The sequence below is a fragment of the Seriola dumerili genome, unplaced genomic scaffold, assembly GCF_002260705.1.
Source record: "Seriola dumerili isolate Sdu_G_001 unplaced genomic scaffold, Sdu_1.0 BDQW01001001.1, whole genome shotgun sequence".
Classification (NCBI taxonomy): Eukaryota; Metazoa; Chordata; class Actinopteri; order Carangiformes; family Carangidae; genus Seriola; species Seriola dumerili.
The window spans coordinates 542,628-564,384 of NW_019175256.1; the positions used below are offsets into that span (position 1 = coordinate 542,628).

The 21,757-nt window shown below is 45.9% G+C and overlaps 2 protein-coding genes and 1 pseudogene across 3 annotated transcripts; 1 reads left to right on the forward strand and 2 right to left on the reverse strand.

The window, feature by feature from the left end:
• Positions 1-831: 831 nt before the first annotated feature.
• On the reverse strand, positions 832-3,878 carry LOC111237560 (E3 ubiquitin-protein ligase TRIM21-like). Its single transcript, XM_022766696.1, has 2 exons — positions 3,796-3,878; positions 832-2,890 (listed from the first exon to the last, which is right to left on the reverse strand). Exon 2 carries the CDS (start codon positions 2,879-2,881, stop codon positions 1,241-1,243), a length of 1,641 nt encoding a protein of 546 aa, XP_022622417.1. The 5' UTR covers positions 2,882-2,890; positions 3,796-3,878; the 3' UTR covers positions 832-1,240.
• A 1,043-nt stretch (positions 3,879-4,921) lies between these two features.
• On the reverse strand, positions 4,922-9,014 carry LOC111237587 (annotated as a pseudogene).
• A 693-nt stretch (positions 9,015-9,707) lies between these two features.
• LOC111237561 (actin-related protein 2-A) lies at positions 9,708-20,909 on the forward strand. 2 transcript variants are annotated; one of them, XM_022766697.1, is made up of 9 exons: positions 9,708-9,830; positions 11,400-11,510; positions 13,167-13,382; positions 14,337-14,409; positions 14,587-14,723; positions 15,738-15,887; positions 15,973-16,118; positions 18,383-18,515; positions 18,957-20,909. In XM_022766697.1, exons 1-9 carry the CDS (start codon positions 9,783-9,785, stop codon positions 19,125-19,127), a joined length of 1,185 nt encoding a protein of 394 aa, XP_022622418.1. In that variant the 5' UTR covers positions 9,708-9,782; the 3' UTR covers positions 19,128-20,909. The 2 variants fall into 2 exon arrangements, with proteins under 2 accessions (XP_022622418.1, XP_022622419.1); XM_022766698.1 differs by lacking the exon at positions 9,708-9,830 and adding an exon at positions 9,852-9,937.
• The last annotated feature ends 848 nt before the right edge of the window (positions 20,910-21,757 follow it).

Sequence of the window (21,757 nt, forward strand, 5' to 3'; positions counted from 1 at the left end):
CAGATTAATCTAATACTTAATTATGAATAATAATAATATATTATATGATGTTTTTGGATTAATATTACTGCTGCATTAATGTTGCATTTAGGCTGCACTAACTTTAACTACTTTATTTAGAGGAGACTGAGGACGGTTGCAAATCTTCTTACATTTCTCTCAGTTACTCTGAGACCCACCAAACTTTTACATATTAAACTTACATCTGTAGCTAATTACCCACCATTTAAAGATGATTCCATATGACATATCATTCACTGGGGATGGTTACAACAAATTAAAAACACATTAAATTTCATTCATTAAGTTTTGCTTTTTGTCTCAATAAGCACAGTATTCTGAAAATATGCATTGTTTGACAATAATATTTTAGTATTATTTATTTATTTAATAATATTTATCAAACAACTCTTATTGAATTTTGTTTTGCATAGCACATATCTCTAGTCAAAATAGGCGCAATTTGTCTATTTTATTGCTTATGATGAACAGAACAGGCAAATATATTATAATGTTAACAAAATAATTCCCAAATTAACTTGTTTATATTCTCTTATGCATTAAAATGAGAATAATTTTAAAATAATGTTGTTTCTATTGTTTATCACAATCAGACTGACCAGCTACCCCAGACATGATTTTAAAGAAAACAGCTGAAACACCTGAGACAGTAAAATGTGCCATAGACCAAAGCTAGGAGCTAAAAAGCTTTAGAACACTGATTAATGGACATTTAAATCAATACATTTGGGGATTTGATATTAGTTTAAAACAAATAAAGTAAACACAAAACAACCCAACATCTTTTCATTTGCTTTTATTTCTTTCTATAATTAGAATAAAATGAATGTCAGAAACACAGAATGCAAAATTCCATCAAAATGTCATCATTTTATGTACAGTTTATACTTGTAACCTCAACATCTTTAATGGATTGTTGCTCCTGTGAGAACCTAGAACCTGATCATATCAAGGTGTACACCTTCACACACAGCTGAGGTTTTCAATATATCTGCCATTTTACACATTTTAACTCATTTCCTGACACATTAGTGGGTCCCACAACAATCAGCATGGAGAAACAGTGGGATAAATGCAAGATAAACATGGTATCATAACAAAAAACAACTAAATCAATCAATAAAGAATCAATAAAGAAAAATTACACTGAGAATTACCAATTAATATATTCTTAGCACTTAACACAAGTTGCTTTCATACACAGTTAATAACTGGTCTATTAAGTGCAGTTGATTGGTGTGATGATCAGAGGGGCGGAGTTTTTACCACCACCATTAGGACAAGGACCAAAATACAAATAGAGTTTCTCAGTGAAGGAGCAGCCAGTAAAGGAGTAGATGAGAGCTGCGGCAGCTACATCAGAAAAGAATACCAGACCCTCCTCATACTCCACAAGCTCCCCCACCTTCTCAGGCTGAGACTTCAGAGAGAGACGGACTGGAGGCTCATCAAGAGCTTTGTACTCATTTCCATTTCTCAAACATATCGTCCAATTACCATCCGCAGGGCTCAATGTGATGAATCCCTTCCTGTTGATCGACTCTCTGACCACTCCTAAATCCCAGTCAGTTTTTCCTTTAACCTGAACTTTGTAGTAAATTTTGCCTGAAGAGAAACTCTGCTTTCCTAAGACACAGAGACAATCAGAAAATCTCTCTCGGTTGTTTGGGAGATTCTTCCTCAAATCACCATGATTTACTTGTTTTCCATCATCAGACAGGATGAGTTCAGGATGTGCTGTATCAGGATCAAATGTCACATTGAATGCATATCGCTGAATTCTCTTCAGCTCAGTCACAGTCAGCTTCTTCATCTCTTCACTGAGCGTCTCCTCCAGCTGAGCCACAGCTCTCACCACAGTCCCGACATATGATGGGAAATGGACTCTGACCTCTGTCCAGTCCTTGGTGGGTGGAGCAGCTTTCAGGCATGGGAAGCTTTGGAGGAGGTGGAGGTGGTCTTCAGAGAGTGAGAGCTGCTCCACCTCAGTGCTTCTCTTCATCAGCTCAGAGATTTCCTGTTCCAGCTCTGTGATGAAGTCTTCAGCCTGTTTGTCTGTGGTTTTCTGTTTGTCTTCGATCTCGTCAATGAGATTATTCAAGCTTCTCTGGACAGACTCCATCAGAGCAGTGAAGACCCGAACACCTTCTCCTATCTCACCGTCTGCTTTTTCTTTGCTGAAGTTGACTAGCCGTTTGATCTCCTGAATCTTCAGTCGTCTCTTCTGGATCATTTGCTGAATTTCAGCCTCTGTCTCCTCCAGCTCTGCCTTCTTTCCTTCATATCCTTCTTTCAGAGGAACAAACTCATGTGTCTTGTGGTCTAAAACAGAGCAGAGCATGCAGACACATGTCTGGTCGGTCTGACAGAACAGCTCCAGAGGTTTATCGTGCTTCGTACACATCCTGTCTTCCAGGTTCTCCACAGGGTCGATCAGCTGATGTCTTTTCAGGCCTGACACTGTCAGGTGAGGCTCCAGGTGAGTCTCACAGTAGGAGGTCAGACACACCAGGCAGGACTTCAGGGCCTTCAGTTTGGTTCCAGTGCAGACGTCACAGGGAACTTCTCCTGGTTTGGAAACTTGTTGCTCTGAGCTGCTGCTGCTGGTTTTCTGTTGAGCTTCATGTTTGAACTGAGCAACCACCTCAGAGATGAAAGTGTTGATGTGAAGCTCAGGTCTTATTTTAAAAACCTTTTTACACTTGGGACACTGACACCTGTCATTAATGTTCCAGTGTGTAGTGATGCAGTTCTTACAGAAGTTGTGTCCACATGGTGTAGTGACTGGATCAGTGAACACATCCAGACAGATGGAGCACAGGAACTGATCTTCAGATCTCAGGTTGCTGGCAGCGGACATGTCTACACACTAAGATGGGGAAAAGTAAGAGAAAAGTGAACCCATAAATCTTATTTCTTGTTTGATAAAATGTTTGAACACTAGGAACACAACTGTGAACATCAGCTGACTTTACAGGTGAGTCACCAGTAGAAAACAACCACCAATTTAAAGGAGTGACCTCAACTGGAAGATTTAAAAGTAAAAGAAAATCTGAACCAGAGCTGTTGAAGAGGTGTGACAAAGTAACTGTTTTGAAATTTACCAAGAAGACTCAAATCCTCAGATGCTGGTTTTGAATCAGGACAGAGACGTCCTCAATGAAATCCTAAAGCCTAAAGTTTGGCAAGCTGTATTTTCTTCTTAACCACATTTAAATGGCAACACAAAATGTAGATACAATCAGTGCTACGGTTATTTGTATATTATTATTTATTTACTCTATTGACCTAAAGGTATAGGTTGTATATTTTTCTGGAAATTCAATAGACATTTAAATGTTATTATACATTAACAACAGCAGGTGGCGCCTGTAAGTCAAAAGTTCCCTTTTGACTGGAGGAAGTTACTGCACTCCAGTGGTGGTGCTGTCAGAGAGACTATGTCAAAGCAATTGAAAGTCTTAACTGGAGAGTGAGTGTGTAAAGAAACTGAGTCAGTCCAGTCACATGAGACTCCTCTCTGGGAAGGGAAAAGGAAGGATGTGCGCACCCAGAGTTTCTCTCAGCTGTTCAACAAATGCTGACATTAAAAAGTGAAGAAAGTCTGCAACACTGATGATCTCCCAATATATTATTTGAACTAATTATATCTAAACGTTTGGTATGACCCATACATTACCAAATCAAAGGACATACTGTATGAAATATACAGGAATCTGTATACAGTATATAAGTGTGGTGGACATTCTTTTAGTAAATATCAGCTGTACTCACCAGTGTCACAGATGCTGATGAAGTTTTTTCGTTAAAGAGAAACAGAGACTCGTCTCAACTTTGCAGCTGTAGCTCGGACAAACTTTCACTTTGATTTGAGGTATTTTATCTGAACCTGGCCCTCCCTCCTGTGACGTTGAACTTTCCTGTCAGGCTGCTTACTGATCCCACCTCCTCTGTAAAGGAGTGGCCCTGAACCAAAGTTTAACAGCAGCATTAATAATGATCTGATATGATACAATTTCATGTGTGCAGCTTATTGTGATTGAACACATCTGGAGAGGAAAGTCTCAGCCTTTTCCTGTGACACCTCGTCTCACTGCGGCTCTGTCGCTGATGTTTTCTTGCCTCTGTCAGGTTTGAATGTGATTTTAGAAAGATATTTATGGCCTAAGATTAATTTCATTTTTACCAACCAAACACCAAAGTTGTGTCATGGTGTAGCTCATAGGTGTCATCCTATAGCCCCTGTGCACTAGCCTGAAACAGACTGTATGTTCCCTCGGAGGTTGTCCATCATATGGCTAGTTATGGAAAGTTGAAACATCACCAGGTATCATGAGTATAAGAGGCATCAACTGAACAACCTGTTTGGTTCAACACTGCCAAAAAATTATTTTATCTTGGTGTTCATTTGTGAGTTTATAATATCCCGTCCATTATTGTGCACAGATTATATCAGACTGTCAGATTGAAAGAGGATGTTATACTATGAATTCAGCAGAGAATCTGTGTCTTCGAAACATGACTCATGTCAGAGTTAAAAGGCAGAGGATAAAATAATCTGTCCTGACTTTAGTACAATCACACAGACAGTAGGTAGCATGTTTAATTTGATCACTTTTATTATCATAAATATTAATGTGACAGAGCACATTTAAAAGTCAGTAAAAGTTAAAACAATTACAAGTCAAATGAAAATAGATACAAAATCAACTTGGTATCTTTTTTTTATGCGTTCATTAGTGGAGGAGACTACCTGTACTGTATGTATTACAAAATCCAAAGTCAGACCAAAATCAATCAATAAAGAATCAATAAAGACAAATTACACTGAGAATTACCAATTAATATATTCTTAGCACTTAACACAAGTTGCTTTCATACACAGTTAATAACTGGTCTATTAAGTGCTGTTGATTGGTGTGATGATCAGAGGGGTGGAGTTTTTACCACCACCATTAGGACAAGGACCAAAATACACATAGAGTTTCTCAGTGAAGGTGCAGCCAGTAAAGGAGCAGATGAGAGCTGCAGCAGCTACATCATAAAAGAGACCAGATCCTCCTCATAATCCACAACCACCCCCTCCTTCTCAGGCTGAGACTTCAGAGAGAGACGTACTGGAGGCTCATCAAGAGCTTTGTATTTCATTCTACTCCTCAACCATATTGTCCAGTAACCATCCTCAGGATTCAGTAGGACGTTTTCCTTCCTGTTGATGGACTCCGTCGTCGTCGTCGTCGTCGTCGTCGTTGTCGTCGTCGTCGTCTCCCGCTTATCCGGATCCGGGTCGCGGGGGCAGCAGCCTCAGCAAAGAGGTCCAGATGGCGATCTCCCCAGCCACTTCCACCAGCTCCTCCGGGAGAATCCTGAGGCGTTCCAAGGCCTCCTTGCGGCCGCTTGTATTCGCAGTCTCGTTCTTTCGGTCATTACCCAAAGCTCATGACCATAGGTGAGGATTGGAACGTAGATCGACCAGAAAATCGAGAGCTTTGCCTTCCGGCTTAGCTCTCTTCCCCACAACGGACCGGTTCAGCACCCGCATCACTGCTGACGCCGCCCCAATCCGCCTGTCGATCTCCTGCTCCATCCTACCTTCACTCGTGAACAAGATCCCGAGATACTTAAACTCCTCCACCTGAGGCAGAGCCTCCCCCCCGACCTGGAGCGGGCAATCCACCCGTTTCCGGCTGAGAACCATGGCCTCAGACGTGGAAGTGCTGATCTTCATCCTAGCCGCTTCACACTCGGCCGCAAACCGCCCAAGCGAGAGCTGAAGTTCGGCGCTCGATGAAGCTAGGAGGACCACATCATCCGCAAAAAGCAGAGACGAGATCCTCCCGCCACCGAACCCAAACCCCTCCACCACCCGGCTGCGCCTAGAAATTCTGTCCATAAAAGTTATGAACAGAACCGGTGACAAAGGGCAGCCCTGGCGGAGTCCGACCCCCACCGGGAACAGGTCCGACTTACTACCGGCTACGCGAACCAGACTCACACTCCTTTGGTACAGGGACTTAATGGCCACTAACAAGGGGCCATCCACCCCATACTCCCGGAGTGCCCCCCACAGGGTGCCCCTGGGAACACGGTCGTAAGCTTTCTCCAAATCCACAAAACACATGTGGACTGGATTGGCAAACTCCCATGCTCCCTCCAGCACCCTAGCGAGGGTAAAGAGCTGGTCCACAGTTCCACGCCCAGGACGAAAACCACATTGCTCCTCCTCGATCTGAGGTTCAACTATCGATCGGACCCTCTTTTCCAGTACCCTGGCATAGACCTTACCAGGGAGGCTGAGGAGTGTAATTCCACGGTAGTTGGAACACACCCTCTGGTCACCCTTCTTAAAGATGGGGACCACCACCCCGGTTTGCCACTCCAAAGGCACTGCCCCCGATGTCCACGCAATGTTGCAGAGGCGTGTCACCCAAGACAGCCCTACAACATCCAGAGCCTTGAGATACCCAGGGCGGATCTCATCAACCCCCGGGGCTCTGCCACCGCGCAGTTGTTTCACTACGTCGGCGACTTCTGCCCCGGAGATTAGATCATCCATCCCCAGGTCTCTTGGCTCTGTTTCCTCCACGGAATACGTGTTGGTGGGATTGAGGAGCTCCTCAAAGTATTCCTTCCACCGTCCGACTATATCCTCAGTTGACGTCAGCAGCTCCCCGCCCCCACTGTAAACAGTGTGAGCGAGTTGCCGCCTTCCCCCCCTGAGGCGCCGGACGGTTTGCCAGAACCTTTTTGGAGCCGATCGATAGTCTTCCTCCATTGTCTCACCGAACTCCTCCCACGTCCGAGTTTTTGCCTCAGCAACTGCCGCGGCTGCACTCCGCTTGGCCCGCCGGTACCAGTCAGCTGATTCCTGAGACCCACAGGCCAACCACGCCCTGTAGGCCTCCTTCTTCAGCCTGACGGCTTCCCCCACCGCCGGTGTCCACCAGCGGGTTACCACCACGACTGGCCCCAGCTACCTTGCAGGCGTGGCTTGCAACAGCCGCCTCAACAACAGCAGAGCGCAACAAGGCCCATTCGGACTCAATGTCCCCTCCTGCCCTCGGGACGCGATCGAAGCTCTGCCGGAGGTGTGCATTGAAAATCATCTTGAAGGGTTCTTCCGCCAGGTTTTCCCAGCAGACCCTCACAATCCGTTTGGGCCTGCCAGGTCTGTGTGGCGTCTTCCCCCGCCATCTGATACAACTCATCACCAGGTGGTGGTCGGTTGACAACTCTGCTCCTCTCTTCACCCGAGTGTCCAAAACATGCGGCCGCAGGTCTGATGATACGACTACAAAGTCGATCATAGTCCGGTGACCTAGGGTGTCCTGTTGCCATGTGCACCTATGGACATCCTTATGCTTGAACATGGTGTTAGTTATGGCCAAGCTGTGACTAGCACAGAAGTCCCACATAACAGCTGAACACCGCTCAGGTTCTAGATCGGGCAGGCCGTTCCTCCCCACCACACCCCTCCAGGTCACGCTGGTCATTGCCCACTGTGAGCGTTGAAGTTCTCCAATAGGACAATGGAGTCCCCTTTTGCGGGCACCTTCCAACACCCGTCCCAAGGACTCCAAAAAGGGCGGGTAGTCTGAACTGCTGTTCGGTGCATAAGCACTGACAACAGTCAGAACCCGATCCCTGACCCGAAGGCGCAGGGACGCAACCCTTTCGTCCACGCGGGTAAACTCCAACATACAGGCAGAGAGCCTGGGGACACCAAAAGCCCAACCCCGGCCTCCGCCTCTCACCCGGAGCAACTCCAGCAAAGAGGAAGACCAGCCCCTCTCAAGGACTTGGGTTCCGGAGCCGACGCTATGAGTCGAGGGTGAGGCCACCATATCTAGCCGTATCGCTCGACCTCTTCCAACAAGCTCCCGCTCCTTCCCCGCCAGAGAAGGTGACGTTCCATGTTCCAAAAAACCCATGTTTCCCTAACCAAGGATCGGACCGCCAAGGCCCCCGCCTTGGTCTGCTGCCCAATCCACAATGCACCGGATCCCGCTGATTCTTCCTGCAGGTGGTGAGCCCACTGGGAGACGAACCCATGTAGCCGGTTCGGGCTGGGCCCGCCCGGGCCCCATGGGCAAAGGCCCGGCCACCAGGCGCTCGCCCACGGGCCCCAACCCCAGGCCTGGCTACAGGGCGGGGCCCCGGTGTCCCTCCGGGCCGGGTACTCTGGTTCTTGATGTTTTTCATCATTAGGATCTTCTGAACCGTTCTTCGTCTGGCCCTTCACCTGGGACCAATCTTCCTTGGGAGTCCCTACCAGGGGCAAAATGCCCCTGACAACATAGCTCCTAGGGTCATTAGGGCTCTCAAACTCCTCCACCACGGTAAGGTGACGGTTCTCTGGCCACTCCTAAATCCCACTCAGTCTTTGTTTTGACCTGAAGCTCAAAGTAAAATCTTCCTGAAGAGAAACTCTGCTTTCCTAAGACACAGGGATTGAGAGAAAATCTCTCTGGGAGATTCTTCCTCACATCACCATGATTGACTTGTTTTCCATCATCAGACAGGATGAGTTTAGGATGTGCTGTATCAGGATCCAGAGTCACATCCTCTGCATACTGCTGGACCCTCTTCAGCTCAGCCTCAATCAGCTTCTTCATCTCTTCACTGAGCGTCTCCTCCAGCTGAGCCACAGCTCTCACCACAGTCCCCTCATATGATGGTGGACGGACTCTGACCTCTGTCCAGTCCTTGGTGGGTGGAGCAGCTTTCAGGGATGGGAAGCTTTGGAGGAGGTGGAGGTGGTCTTCAGAGAGTGAGAGCTGCTCCACCTCAGTGCTTCTCTTCATCAGCTCAGAGATTTCCTGTTCCAGCTCTGTGATGAAGTCTTCAGCCTGTTTGTCCGTGGTTTTCTGTTTGTCTTCGATCTTCTTTATGAGCTGGTTCAGGCCTTCGTCTTCTCCTGGTTTGGAAACTTGTTGCTCTGAGCTGCTGCTGCTGGTTTTCTGTTGAGCTTCATGTTTGAACTGAGCAACCATCTCAGAGAGCAAAGTGTTGACCCTCAGCTCTGGTCTTGTGTGGAAAAAATAATGGAGTGTTGGGTAATTAATGTGTAGTCACATGGTCTCATGGTCGACCAGTCTGTGCTGGCGGTAACACTGCAGGTGTGGTGGCGGTTTGAGGCCCACAGCTCAACTTCTGTATTAACTCTCTCTCTCTGTTCTAGCATGATTCAAAATTGAGTGCAAGAAAATTATTATTATTATTGTTATTATTATTATTATTATTATTAGTAGTAGTAGTAATAACTGTGACAAAAACGTGAAAAGTGAATATTGGACTCACATTTAGCAGGTGGCCACCAACACTGGATGTGTAAACAACTGAGGCAACTATTTCCTGACACATTCACCTGAACGACCTCATCAGGTGATAGTAATTTGTCAGTGTTGTGTTGCACTGCCCCCCACGTGGCAGTGGCAGTGCAGTTGTTGCAGGTTTAGGGTAAAGAGAATACATGGTAGGAATTTTATTTTATCTATTTTTAAATCTCATTTTACTCTCTATGTCTTTATGATATGACTGCATACATTTGGTTTATAACAGTGTTTATTCATCAGATATATTTCTCTGATGAATGAGTGCATATTTCTGTCTTATTATTGTAGAACAGTTCTTTACCCAGACTTTTATTCTGAAGGATTTACACCTGAACTGGTAGGTGCGTTCCGGTGTGTCGGTTAGCTTGACGGTGTGTGCAGGAGGAGGAGGGAGCCGCTGGATTCCGGGGATTAAAACACAACAACATGGACAGTCACGGGAGAAAAGTCGTGGTTTGTGACAACGGAACCGGGGTGAGTGTGAGAGCAGGCGGGCCGGTGTCGGTTTGATAAGAAAACGGGGGAGAAGTGGAAACAGGAAGTGGCAGGAAGCTAACAGGCTAACGCGTTAGCTCGTCTGGGTGGGTTGTGATAGGAATGTGTCTCGTCAGCTGGATTCACCTGAGTCATCACACACCTGCCGATACACACACCTGGAGAAACACGCACACAAACACACACCTGTAGTGTATGTTTACCACTCTGTCGTTTAACCAGAGTGTTGGTTAGCCGGGCAGCTAACAGCTAACTCCGCTTAGAGTAACGGTCTGCACGGACAGGTAGCTGCTGCACCGTTAAACTGAACTCAACGACAGCCCGGGAAAACACAACAGTAAAGCACCGGAAGATTAATGAGTCCCTAAAGTTTTAATTAATTGATTTAAACCGGTTGAACCTGTGTTAGCAACGTTACATTCCCAGGTAACGTTAGCCCCGGTAGCTAGCTTCGTGTCCTCAGCTGTTTATTAAATATTTTATTAAATATTCAGAGTCGAGCTGGAAGGACGAGACAAAAATTAATCGACAGGTCGAAGTCACAGTTTCTTGTCTTTGTGTGTGTGTGTGTGTGTGTGTGTGTGTGTGTTCAGTTAGCTGTGTTAACTCAGCAGCAAACCGGCCCCGCCCTCGTTAAACCGGAGCATCACTCCAGTCAGAGACTCGGTGTCCGGTCACACACCGATTCGGGAACATGTCGGTAAACTGTGTTCAGGCGTCTGGAGCTTTTTAACATGTTAGATGAGTTAAAATAAACGGTAACACCGGGGCTGAAGCACTGCGCAGACGCGAGGCTCTAATTGCGGAAGTTGAGGTAGTTTTTCCATATAAGGAAACTTGTATGATTTCTGACTTTCAGGTGTGAATGGACGATTGTGTTCAGCACAAGACTTTTATAAATGATCACAGTCTATTTGACTCAGAATAAAGACAGGGGACACTTTTATGTACACACATTCACGGTGTATGTGTGTACATAAACCTATGTATGTGTGTGTGTATGTGTGTATATATATATATATATGTGTGTGTGTGTGTGTGTGTGTGTAGTGGGGTCCAAAAGACCAATATTCACTTAGTTAATGGGAAAGTGTGAATACACACACAGACACACACACACACACACACACAGAGACACACACACACACAGACACAGTGGAATTTTCAATAAAAACTGGACAGTAGTGTATAAGTGTGTGTGTGTATATGTAGTCTCATTTGTTTACATCAGATCAACTCTTCTAATAACAGAACAGATATAAACTAAACTTTTCCAACAAACAGGAAATAAGTTGCCATGGATACAGTGAGTTAATCTGTGCGCTTCAACTTGAGCTTGGTTTTTTTTAGTCCATCTCTGTTTACATTTTCAGATGTTATAAACTGTTGATGTATGACCTTCAGTCTTTACCTGAGGATGGTGATTATTCTTTTATTGTTTGTTGATATGATCACATTTTTAAAGTTGTTGATGATATGTGTCTGTTCCACCCTGTTATTTTAAATATTCTAACACCTTTTTTTCCTTTGTTTTCACTCTCCTCCCAGTTTGTAAAATGTGGCTACGCAGGCTCCAACTTCCCCGAGCACATCTTCCCTGCGCTGGTCGGCCGGCCGATCATCCGCTCCACGGCTAAAGTTGGCAACATTGAGATCAAGGTAATCCACCTGTTTTCATTCATGGTGTTTTTTTTCCAACGTGCTGCTGCGACACCCAGAGCGTCTTCTCTGGATGTGTCAGATCAGGTCGGAGATGACAGCATGACGTAGAAAACCTGCCGCTGAGTCTGAATTCATCTGCTGCACAGACACTTTAGTTCTTGACTGTCTTAAGAAGGACTGTGGTGCAATGAATTCTGGGTAAATTAAGACTTTTTTCAATATAAAAAAAAAAAACACATCCAACCTCTGAGCTCCGTTCACCCTCAGAGAACATGTTTGTGTTTGGGAAGAATTCAACAGTTACAGGAAGTTTTATTTTGAAAATTCAGTGAAAACTAAAATAATGAAAAGCAAAATATCTGCAGTCTCGAAAAACTGTTTCTCTTCTCTTTGCTCCATAACAACGTTAACAAACCACAGTATGAGCCGTGTTTTCCTGTTTGTTATTGGTGCTGCTGGTCAGCGCAGGTGTCATTGATTGTTACCATTGTAACACTGGTTACACCTGATGTTGGAGCTATTTGTTAGTTTTGTTAAGTTTAGTTTTAGTTGTAAATTTAATTGATTAATTATGGGCAACTTTCTTTGTATGATTAACTTGTTTGCTTTATTGAAATTAGATTTTTGATAATATTTTTGTTTGTTAGTTATTTGTTTAGCATATTTAGATTTGTATAATTAGTATTTTTGTTTATTTTTTGGTAATTGGTTAACACTGGGCACTTGGGGTTATTTGAGTAGGTAGGCACACTGAGGACCAGCATGCACCTGGGTGGGCCAATGGTTTTTTACCAGTGCAAAGAGAGGCAGCAGCAGCTATGGTTTTTCTTTGTTCTTTTGTTTGTTTTCTTTTGTTGCAATAAATCCACACAAAACTGCAAGATTGGAATGGACATTCATCTTCCTTTGCCTGCGTTAAACCACATCCCCATGGTGCATCAGTGGCCTTTTGATTAGGTTTGGTTTAAAGTTTAATTTGTTTTTTATGGACAAATGGTCACTACACCTGAGTTAGCCTGGAGGTAAGGTGTGTGATGTTTTTGTGTTAAAATGAGTCAGTCTGTATTTTAGTGAAACAGTGTGACTGACATCAGACTGATCTGGACCAACACACAGACCAGTCTGACCAGTCTGACCAGTCTGACCAGTCTGACCAGTCTGACCAGTCTGACCAGTCTCTGTGAGACCAGCTGCTGGTCAAACATCCACTGAGTTAAAGACGTTGACAATCATTTCCTGTAACAGTGTCACATGTCCCCCCCCCCCAACATAATGTCTCACATTAAATCTAATTTTTCAGACAAAGCAGGAGAGGTTTAACTTTATTTAAGACCAAAAGTTCAGAGCGACGTAAACGTGACGCCAGGAATTCAAACTGAAATCAAACTTGTGTTTCTTTGCTTAATCAAACTATTACTGTTATTATTATTGAACTGTTTATTAGACTGATTTGATCAGCTATAAAATAGGAGATAAAAACAAGCAGCAAAATCAGACATAAAATCAAACTGTATTTAGTGTTTTATTGTTGGTATGTTTTGACATGAACAAGCGACCCCGATCACGCCCACTTAGGACACAGGAGGTATATCCCATTTCACACTTTTGCGTCTCTCCCCGCCTGCTGACCTGTTGACCTTTGACCTCTCACAGGACCTGATGGTGGGGGACGAGGCCAGCGAGCTGCGCTCCATGCTGGAGGTGAACTACCCCATGGAGAACGGCATCGTCAGGAACTGGGACGACATGAAGCACCTGTGGGACTACACCTTCGGCCCGGAGAAGCTCAACATCGACTCCCGCAGCTGTAAGATCCTGCTGACGGAGCCGCCCATGAACCCCACCAAGAACAGAGAGAAGATCATCGAGGTCCGTGTTCACATCACATGTAGCTTTCCTGACCTTTTTATTTTGGCATGTCGAAGCTTTTAATTTGACAAAAGTGGGAACAGACAGGAAGTACCGGGGGGGGGGCGCATGCATACTCTCTCAGAGTCACAGTCAGAGTCAGACTCAGCGTCAGACTCAGAGTCAGACTCAGAGTCAGAGTCACAGTCAGACTCAGTCAGACTCAGTGTCAGACTCAGAGTCACAGTCAGACTCAGTCAGACTCAGCGTCAGAGTCAGACTCAGCGTCAGAGTCAGACTCAGAGTCACAGTCAGAGTCAGACTCAGCGTCAGACTCAGAGTCACAGTCAGACTCAGCGTCAGACTCAGAGTCAGAGTCACAGTCAGACTCAGTCAGACTCAGTGTCAGACTCAGAGTCACAGTCAGACTCAGCGTCAGACTCAGAGTCAGAGTCACAGTCAGACTCAGAGTCAGACTCAGCGTCAGACTCAGACTCAGCGTCAGACTCAGAGTCACAGTCAGACTCAGCGTCAGACTCAGAGTCAGAGTCACAGTCAGACTCAGTCAGACTCAGTGTCAGACTCAGAGTCACAGTCAGACTCAGTCAGACTCAGCGTCAGAGTCAGACTCAGCGTCAGAGTCAGACTCAGAGTCACAGTCAGAGTCAGACTCAGCGTCAGACTCAGAGTCAGAGTCACAGTCAGACTCAGTCAGACTCAGTGTCAGACTCAGAGTCACAGTCAGACTCAGAGTCACAGTCAGAGTCAGACTCAGAGTCAGACTCAGAGTCAGAGTCACAGTCAGACTCAGTCAGACTCAGCATCAGAGTCACAGTCAGAGTCAGACTCAGCGTCAGACTCAGAGTCAGACTCAGCGTCAGACTCAGAGTCAGAGTCACAGTCAGACTCAGTCAGACTCAGTGTCAGACTCAGAGTCTTAAAATCTTTGTGTTTTGTGTTTCTGTCTGTCGCCAGGTGATGTTTGAAACGTACCAGTTCACAGGAGTTTACATTGCCATCCAGGCCGTCCTCACCCTCTACGCTCAAGGTGCGCTTGTTTTGTGATCGCTGTGTGTTTGCTGTTGTTAAAAAAGAAAACCATGTGCAGAGTTTAGCTTCACACTCAACAGGGTGTCGTTAGGTTTCAGCTCCAACTCTGAGCGTCACTCTGATGATTCACGTTTGTACGACATGATCACGCTGTTTTTTCATGTCGTTGTTTCAGGACTTCTGACCGGCGTGGTGGTCGACTCCGGCGACGGTGTCACCCACATCTGTCCGGTGTACGAGGGCTTCTCCCTCCCCCACCTGACCCGACGCCTCGACATTGCAGGGAGGGACATAACACGCTACCTCATCAAGGTAACAGCTGCACAACATCTGGATCATCTTCACTCCTCCCTCACTGCTGCATTGTGGGATTGTTGAACTTTTCATGATGTTCAATTAGACCATATGGGTTTAATGCTGGGATGTCCACAAACTTTTAGCCATATAGTGATTGATGGTCGATTGACAGAAAACTAGTTTTGATTGTCAAATACCTTCTTCTGTTTGACACTGATGTGAACAGCTGGATAGACAGACACCTGAACTCGGCATAATGTTGTAATCTTAACAGTCATCAGCAGATTAAACAATGATTAACGGTTTATTCCAGACCCGTGAAACATATTAGTTCACTTTACTTTCATAGTGAAACACATGAATCATGTTGATGTGAAATTATTTTACAAACAGAAGGTAGAGTCTGAAAAGTTCTGTTGTTTAATATCAAGAAACTATTGATTAAATTCAATAAACTTCATTTAAATTTAAAAAGCACATAGAGTAGACATTAAAGGAACACAGAAATACACGACAAAGAACACACAAGTGAGACAACTGTTCTCATTAAGAGAAAGAAAGGTGTAAAAACAAATACTATACTGTAACTATAATAATCATGACAGAAACAAAACAACATGGGAAATACCATAAATACTCAACTCATGAATAAATAACTGACTGTACTCAGTATGATAAAAAAGAAGCGGCTGTATTACCGATAGATGTTAAAATGTGCTGCAGCTTTAAACTGTTGAAGGTTTTGGTGGTGACTGAGCACTGACATGTTTTTGTCACAAGAGGGCGTCATTAAATAGCAAATGATCCACAGCCTCTGGTCTGCAGCGCGATGGATCAGCCGTGATCATGATGATGAGTTATCCTGCTGTGATTTGTGGTCAGCACCTTGTTCTTTCTGCTTCTGGTAGAGATGAATAAATAAAATAAAGAAATCAGATTCATCATTCTCTTGTTTCAGCAAGATGAGCATCAGGTGGGAAATGTTACCTGATGCAGGTGCTGCTGTTTGTTCTTGTCTCTGTCCACCAGCTGCTGCTGCTGCGAGGCTACGCCTTCAACCACTCGGCCGACTTTGAGACGGTGAGGATGATGAAGGAGAAGCTGTGTTACGTGGGTTACAACATTGAACAGGAGCAGAAGCTGGCGCTGGAGACTACGGTGCTGGTGGAGTCATACACGGTCAGTCACGGTGGTGTTGAAAACCTCTAGCGTGTGTGTTACCTCACTGAGGATGAGACAGCAGCCGTTCTGTTTGTGTCCTCAGCTACCGGATGGCAGGGTGATCAAGGTGGGAGGGGAGAGGTTCGAAGCCCCCGAGGCTCTGTTTCAGCCCCACCTCATCAATGTGGAGGGGGTGGGCGTGGCCGAGCTGCTCTTCAACACCATCCAAGCCGCGGATATCGACACCAGGTGAGCAGGAAGGACAGCTAGACCAAAACCAGCTGACACTAGACTCAAACCAGCCTGAAACCAGCTGACACTAGACTCAAACCAGCTGAAACCAGCTGACACTAGACTCAAAGCAGCCGATACTAGACTCAAACCAGCTGACAAGAGACTCAAACCAGCTGAAACCAGCTGACACTAGACTCAAACCAGCTGACACTAGACTCAAACCAGCTGACAAGAGACTCAAACCAGCTGAAACCAGCTGACACTAGACTCAAACCAGCTGACACTAGACCGAAACCAGCTGACACTAGACCGAAACCAGCTGACTCTAGACTCAAACCAGCTGACACTAGATTCAAATCAGCTGATACTAGATTCAAACCAGCTGATACTAGACTCAAACCAGCTGAAACCAGCTGACACTAGACTCAAACCAGCTGACACTAGACCGAAACCAGCTGACACTAGACCGAAACCAGCTGACACTAGACCGAAACCAGCTGACACTAGACCGAAACCAGCTGACACTAGACCGAAACCAGCTGACACTAGACCGAAACCAGCTGACACTAGACCGAAACCAGCTGACACTAGACCGAAACCAGCTGACACTAGACCGAAACCAGCTGACACTAGACCGAAACCAGCTGACACTAGACCGAAACCAGCTGACACTAGACCGAAACCAGCTGACACTAGACCGAAACCAGCTGACACTAGACCGAAACCAGCTGACACTAGACCGAAACCAGCTGACACTAGACCGAAACCAGCTGACACTAGACCGAAACCAGCTGACACTAGACCGAAACCAGCTGACACTAGACCGAAACCAGCTGACACTAGACCGAAACCAGCTGATACTAGACTCAAACCAGCTGAAACCAGCTGACACTAGACTCAACCCAGCTGAAACTAGCTGACACTAGACTCAACCCAGCCGATACTAGACTCAAACCAGCTGACACTAGACTCAAACCAGCTGAAACCAGCTGACACTAGACTCAAACAAGCTGACACTAGACTGAAACCAGCTGACACTAGACTCAAACCAGCTGACACTAGACTCAAACCAGCTGAAACTAGCTGACACTAGACTCAAACCAGCCGATACTAGACTCAAACCAGCTGACACTAGACTCAAACCAGCTGAAACCAGCTGACACTAGACTCAAACAAGCTGACACTAGACCGAAACCAGCTGACACTAGACTCAAACCAGCTGACACTAGACTCAAACCAGCTGAAACTAGCTGACACTAGACTCAAACCAGCCGATACTAGACTCAAACCAGCTGACACTAGACTCAAACCAGCTGAAACCAGCTGACACTAGACTCAAACAAGCTGACACTAGACCGAAACCAGCTGACACTAGACTCAAACCAGCTGACACTAGACCGAAACCAGCTGACTCTAGACTCAAACCAGCTGGCACTAGACTCAAACCAGCTGACACAAGACTCAAACTAGCTGACCTAGACTCAAACCAGCTGAAACCAGCTGACACTAGACTCAAACCAGCTGACACTAGACCGAAACCAGCTGAAACCAGCTGACACTAGACTCAAACCAACCGATACTAGACTCAAACCAGCTGAAACCAGCTGACACTAGACTCAAACCAGCTGACACTAGACCGAAACAAGCTGAAACTAGCTGACACTAGACTCAAACCAGCTGACACTAGACCGAAACCAGCTGAAACCAGCTGACACTAGTCTCAAACCAGCTGACACTAGACCGAAACCAGCTGAAACTAGACTCAAACCAGCTGACACTAGACTCAAACCAGCTGAAACTAGCTGACACTAGACTCAAACCAGCTGACACTAGACCGAAACCAGCTGAAACCAGCTGACACTAGTCTCAAACCAGCTGACACTAGACCGAAACCAGCTGAAACCAGCTGACACTAGACTCAAACCAACCGATACTAGACTCAAACCAGCTGAAACCAGCTGACACTAGACTCAAACCAGCTGACACTAGACCGAAACCAGCTGAAACCAGCTGACACTAGACTCAAACCAACCGATACTAGACTCAAACCAGCTGAAACCAGCTGACACTAGACTCAAACCAGCTGAAACCAGCTGACACTAGACTCAAAACAGCTGACACTAGACTCAAACCAGCTGAAACCAGCTGACACTAGACCAGATGACGATAGGATGAGGTCCAGACAGATACTAGGTTCAGACCTGGTCTTGATTTTGAAGATATTTGTAGTAATCTTTCCGCAGAGAAAACTAAAGCTCTGCTCTTCTGTCTCTGGTCAGAGCTGAGTTCTATAAGCACATTGTCCTGTCCGGAGGCTCCACCATGTATCCCGGCCTGCCGTCCCGCCTGGAGCGTGAGCTCAAACAGCTCTACCTGGAGCGAGTGCTGAAGGGAGACGTGGACAAGCTGTCGGTAAGACCAGTACCATTACCAGTACCAGAACTGTGTATTACCAGGATAATTACTTAGTGTGAGCAGCATTGGCGTTACAAGCAGGTTTAAACTTTCTGAATTCTTGCACAAAATATCAGTTTCCAGACCTCAAACATATTAAAGCTCCATCCAGTCTAACGTTCTCTGTCCATGTGTTGTGTCAGAACTGAAGTGAGTAAATGTTGGTATCAGATGGTGAATCAGTGAAGGCGTCACTGCTTCTTCATGTGAGAGTTTGTGTGTCCCTCCCTGACAGGAAGTGGCTCTGCTGGGAAATCCTGCAGCCTGTAATTAAAAGACAATGGTCTTCAGTCTATTTCAGGTTGCTCAGAGGGCGGCGGGGGCTTTGACACGTTATTATCACTTCCTGTTCTCTGTTAACGCTCGCCCGCTCCTCTCTCCACCTCTTCTCCTCTGCAGAAATTCAAGATCAGGATAGAGGACCCCCCCAGGCGTAAACACATGGTGTTCCTGGGCGGTGCCGTGCTCGCCGACATCATGAAGGACAAGGACAACTTCTGGATGACCAGGGAGGAGTACCAGGAGAAAGGGACGAGAGTGCTGGAGAAGCTGGGAGTCACCGTCAGATAAACCACCCCCACCCCACCCCACACTCAGCTGATCCACACATCACTCACCTGGGTGTTTCTGGATGAAGTCTTTTAAAAACAAAGAGAGAAGGAGGGATGAAGGAGGGGTAAGAAGTCTCATGGAGGGTCAGAGGTCACCACCACACAAAAACAGTGTATTCTTCATTACCACTCTCACATGTGTCTGTTCAGTACGAAGCTACAGCCAGCGGCCAGTTAGCTTAGCTTAGCATTAAGACTGAAAACATAGGGAAACAGCTAGCCTGGCCAGGCCCCTGTTTCCAGTCTCTATGCTAAGCTAAGCTAACCATCACCTGGTGGAGTGGATTTCCAACTGTTCCTTTAAATACTGTGACCTCATGACCTGTGGTTCACTGATAATTTCTCCTGGCTGTTTCCAAGATGACGATGATAATGATGATGATGATGATGATGATGATGATGATGATGATGATCCCTGAAGGTTCTTTTTACAATCCTGATCATGAAGTACCCCCCCCCCCCCCCCTGTATAATGTTTGTAGAGTGACCTCTGCGCTGCAGGTGCAGGGGGTAGACATGGTTCACTCTGGTTCTGGTTCTGAAGCAGGGAGCCTGGACCAACAGATCAACCAGGTCTCTCTCTCAGACCTGATCCAGGCCTCACTCCCATCACTGTATCCAGATGCTGCAGTCACTGAGCAGCTCTTACAGTCTGTAGTTTGAACTGAGTGGATGAAGTCATGTGACCTGTCGGGTCATGTGACAGTACGTCTGTCACGCAGCCTCCTGCTGTTTGAACAGATTATTTCCTAACGCCACATCGATCGATCAGCTGATTCAGTTCAATGTTAAGTTGTGACAGTAAACAGTCTGACGAGACGTTTGATGATGTCATTTCCTGTCACTGTTTGGATGTCTCTGCGGCAGTGACAGTCAGAGTCGTCGTGAACCTGATATCTCAACACTTGGAGGGAACTTCTTTAAATCTGTCAAACGTTCACTTGGACTTAAGGATGAACTGGTTACAGTTTGGTGGTCAAAGGTCAAAGGTCAAGGTCACAGTGACCTCACAAAACATGCCCCATTCTTCTGATTATAGATTGTAAAAGCCACTCTGTGGCGGTCCAGGACTACAGGACTGTGGCGTGTGGTGCTGGTCCTGGATCAGTGTCAGCCATTCCTCTCCACAGTCACGCACCACGCTCTCAGTTTCTGCTGAAGCTTCATCTGTTTCTTTTTATTTCTCTTTTTAACTTGAGTTTCTTTCCTTTTCTGGCGACCGGCTGTTTTCGTTTGTCTGTTACTTGTCTTGACTGAACAGCTGTTTCCGAACCGTGTTCATGGTGACGCTTTGTGCCCCGAACAGCTGATCTGGGGTCAGGGTTCACAGTTTGAAAGCGTGGCTGATCCTGGGTCAGGTGTATAACAAACATATCTAAACAGGAAGTAACGTCACATGTTGGAGGAGAGAGGAGGGAGGGAGTGGCTCGTCGTCAGCTGATGAGTTTTAGGGATGGTTTTCCTCCTCCTTCCTCCTCATCGCTGACTGAGGATGAAGATGAGTTGTGTGAGTAAGTGAGATGATATTTGTAATAAGGTCCTGGTGTGTAAAATGGAGACCATGTAAAAGCTGGTATTTGTGGTTTCTGTCCAGGTTCTCATGTTGTATATTGGAGCCACATAAAAATATAAATGTCTGATTTCCTCTCGACAACACGGTCGTCAAGTGCCAAGTGCAGCTCTTCTGCTTCTGTTTGTTTATAGCAGAGCTGCTGATTTCAATAAAGCAAAGTGATTTATACCCGTGTCTTCATGTCTGTTTCACCTCGTTAACGTCCATGTGATGTTTTTATATAACACAGACATATGATGATGAGTGTTTCCACCTTGAACTGCAGTGAACCAATCACAGTCTCATAAACACAGATTCAGGGTTTCATACGTCACAAACCTCAGGAACCAATCCTGTCAACTTGTGGGGAGGGGGGCGGGGCTAAATACACCTGAAACCTTGTCAGAACAGAGAAAGTTAGCATTAGCACAACTGCTAACACTGTCAGCCACTGCCAGTTACAAGCTAACAAACAAACAAATAAAATATGCTAACTACGCTTACCATTCTGAAAACATGCAGGTTATGCTAATTGATCTGAAAAGATGCTAACTATGCTAACACACACTCAGAAGCAGGTCTGACTCGTGGGTGGTTTGATTTTGGTGAATGTTTTTTTTGCGTTGGGTTTTTCTCTTCATTGAGTTCAGTCAGTGAAAACAGAGTCATGTGGTTTGGACTCTGGACAGGTGTGTTGGACCGGCTCCTGGACCAGTGGACGGGTCAGCGGCCATCTTTGCTTCATGCTGAGGAAGATGAGACTGTTTTTCCCTTTGAGTCTTGAATCCAGATCTTTGAAGACCTTCAGATGTTTGTGTGATGTCAGGACCTGCTGTCACTTTGTCAGGTATGACACACACACACACACACACACACACACACAGGACCTCTGTTTGTCCATAGGTATTGTGGGAAGCAGCCTTTCCCTGCAGCTGGCTCAAGATACAGTCCCCCCCGTTGTCATAGCAGCACAGTAACATCCTGGTTCGTGTCCTGTGGCGTCCCAGCTCTCAGGAAGCTGCAGAGACGGTGAAGTG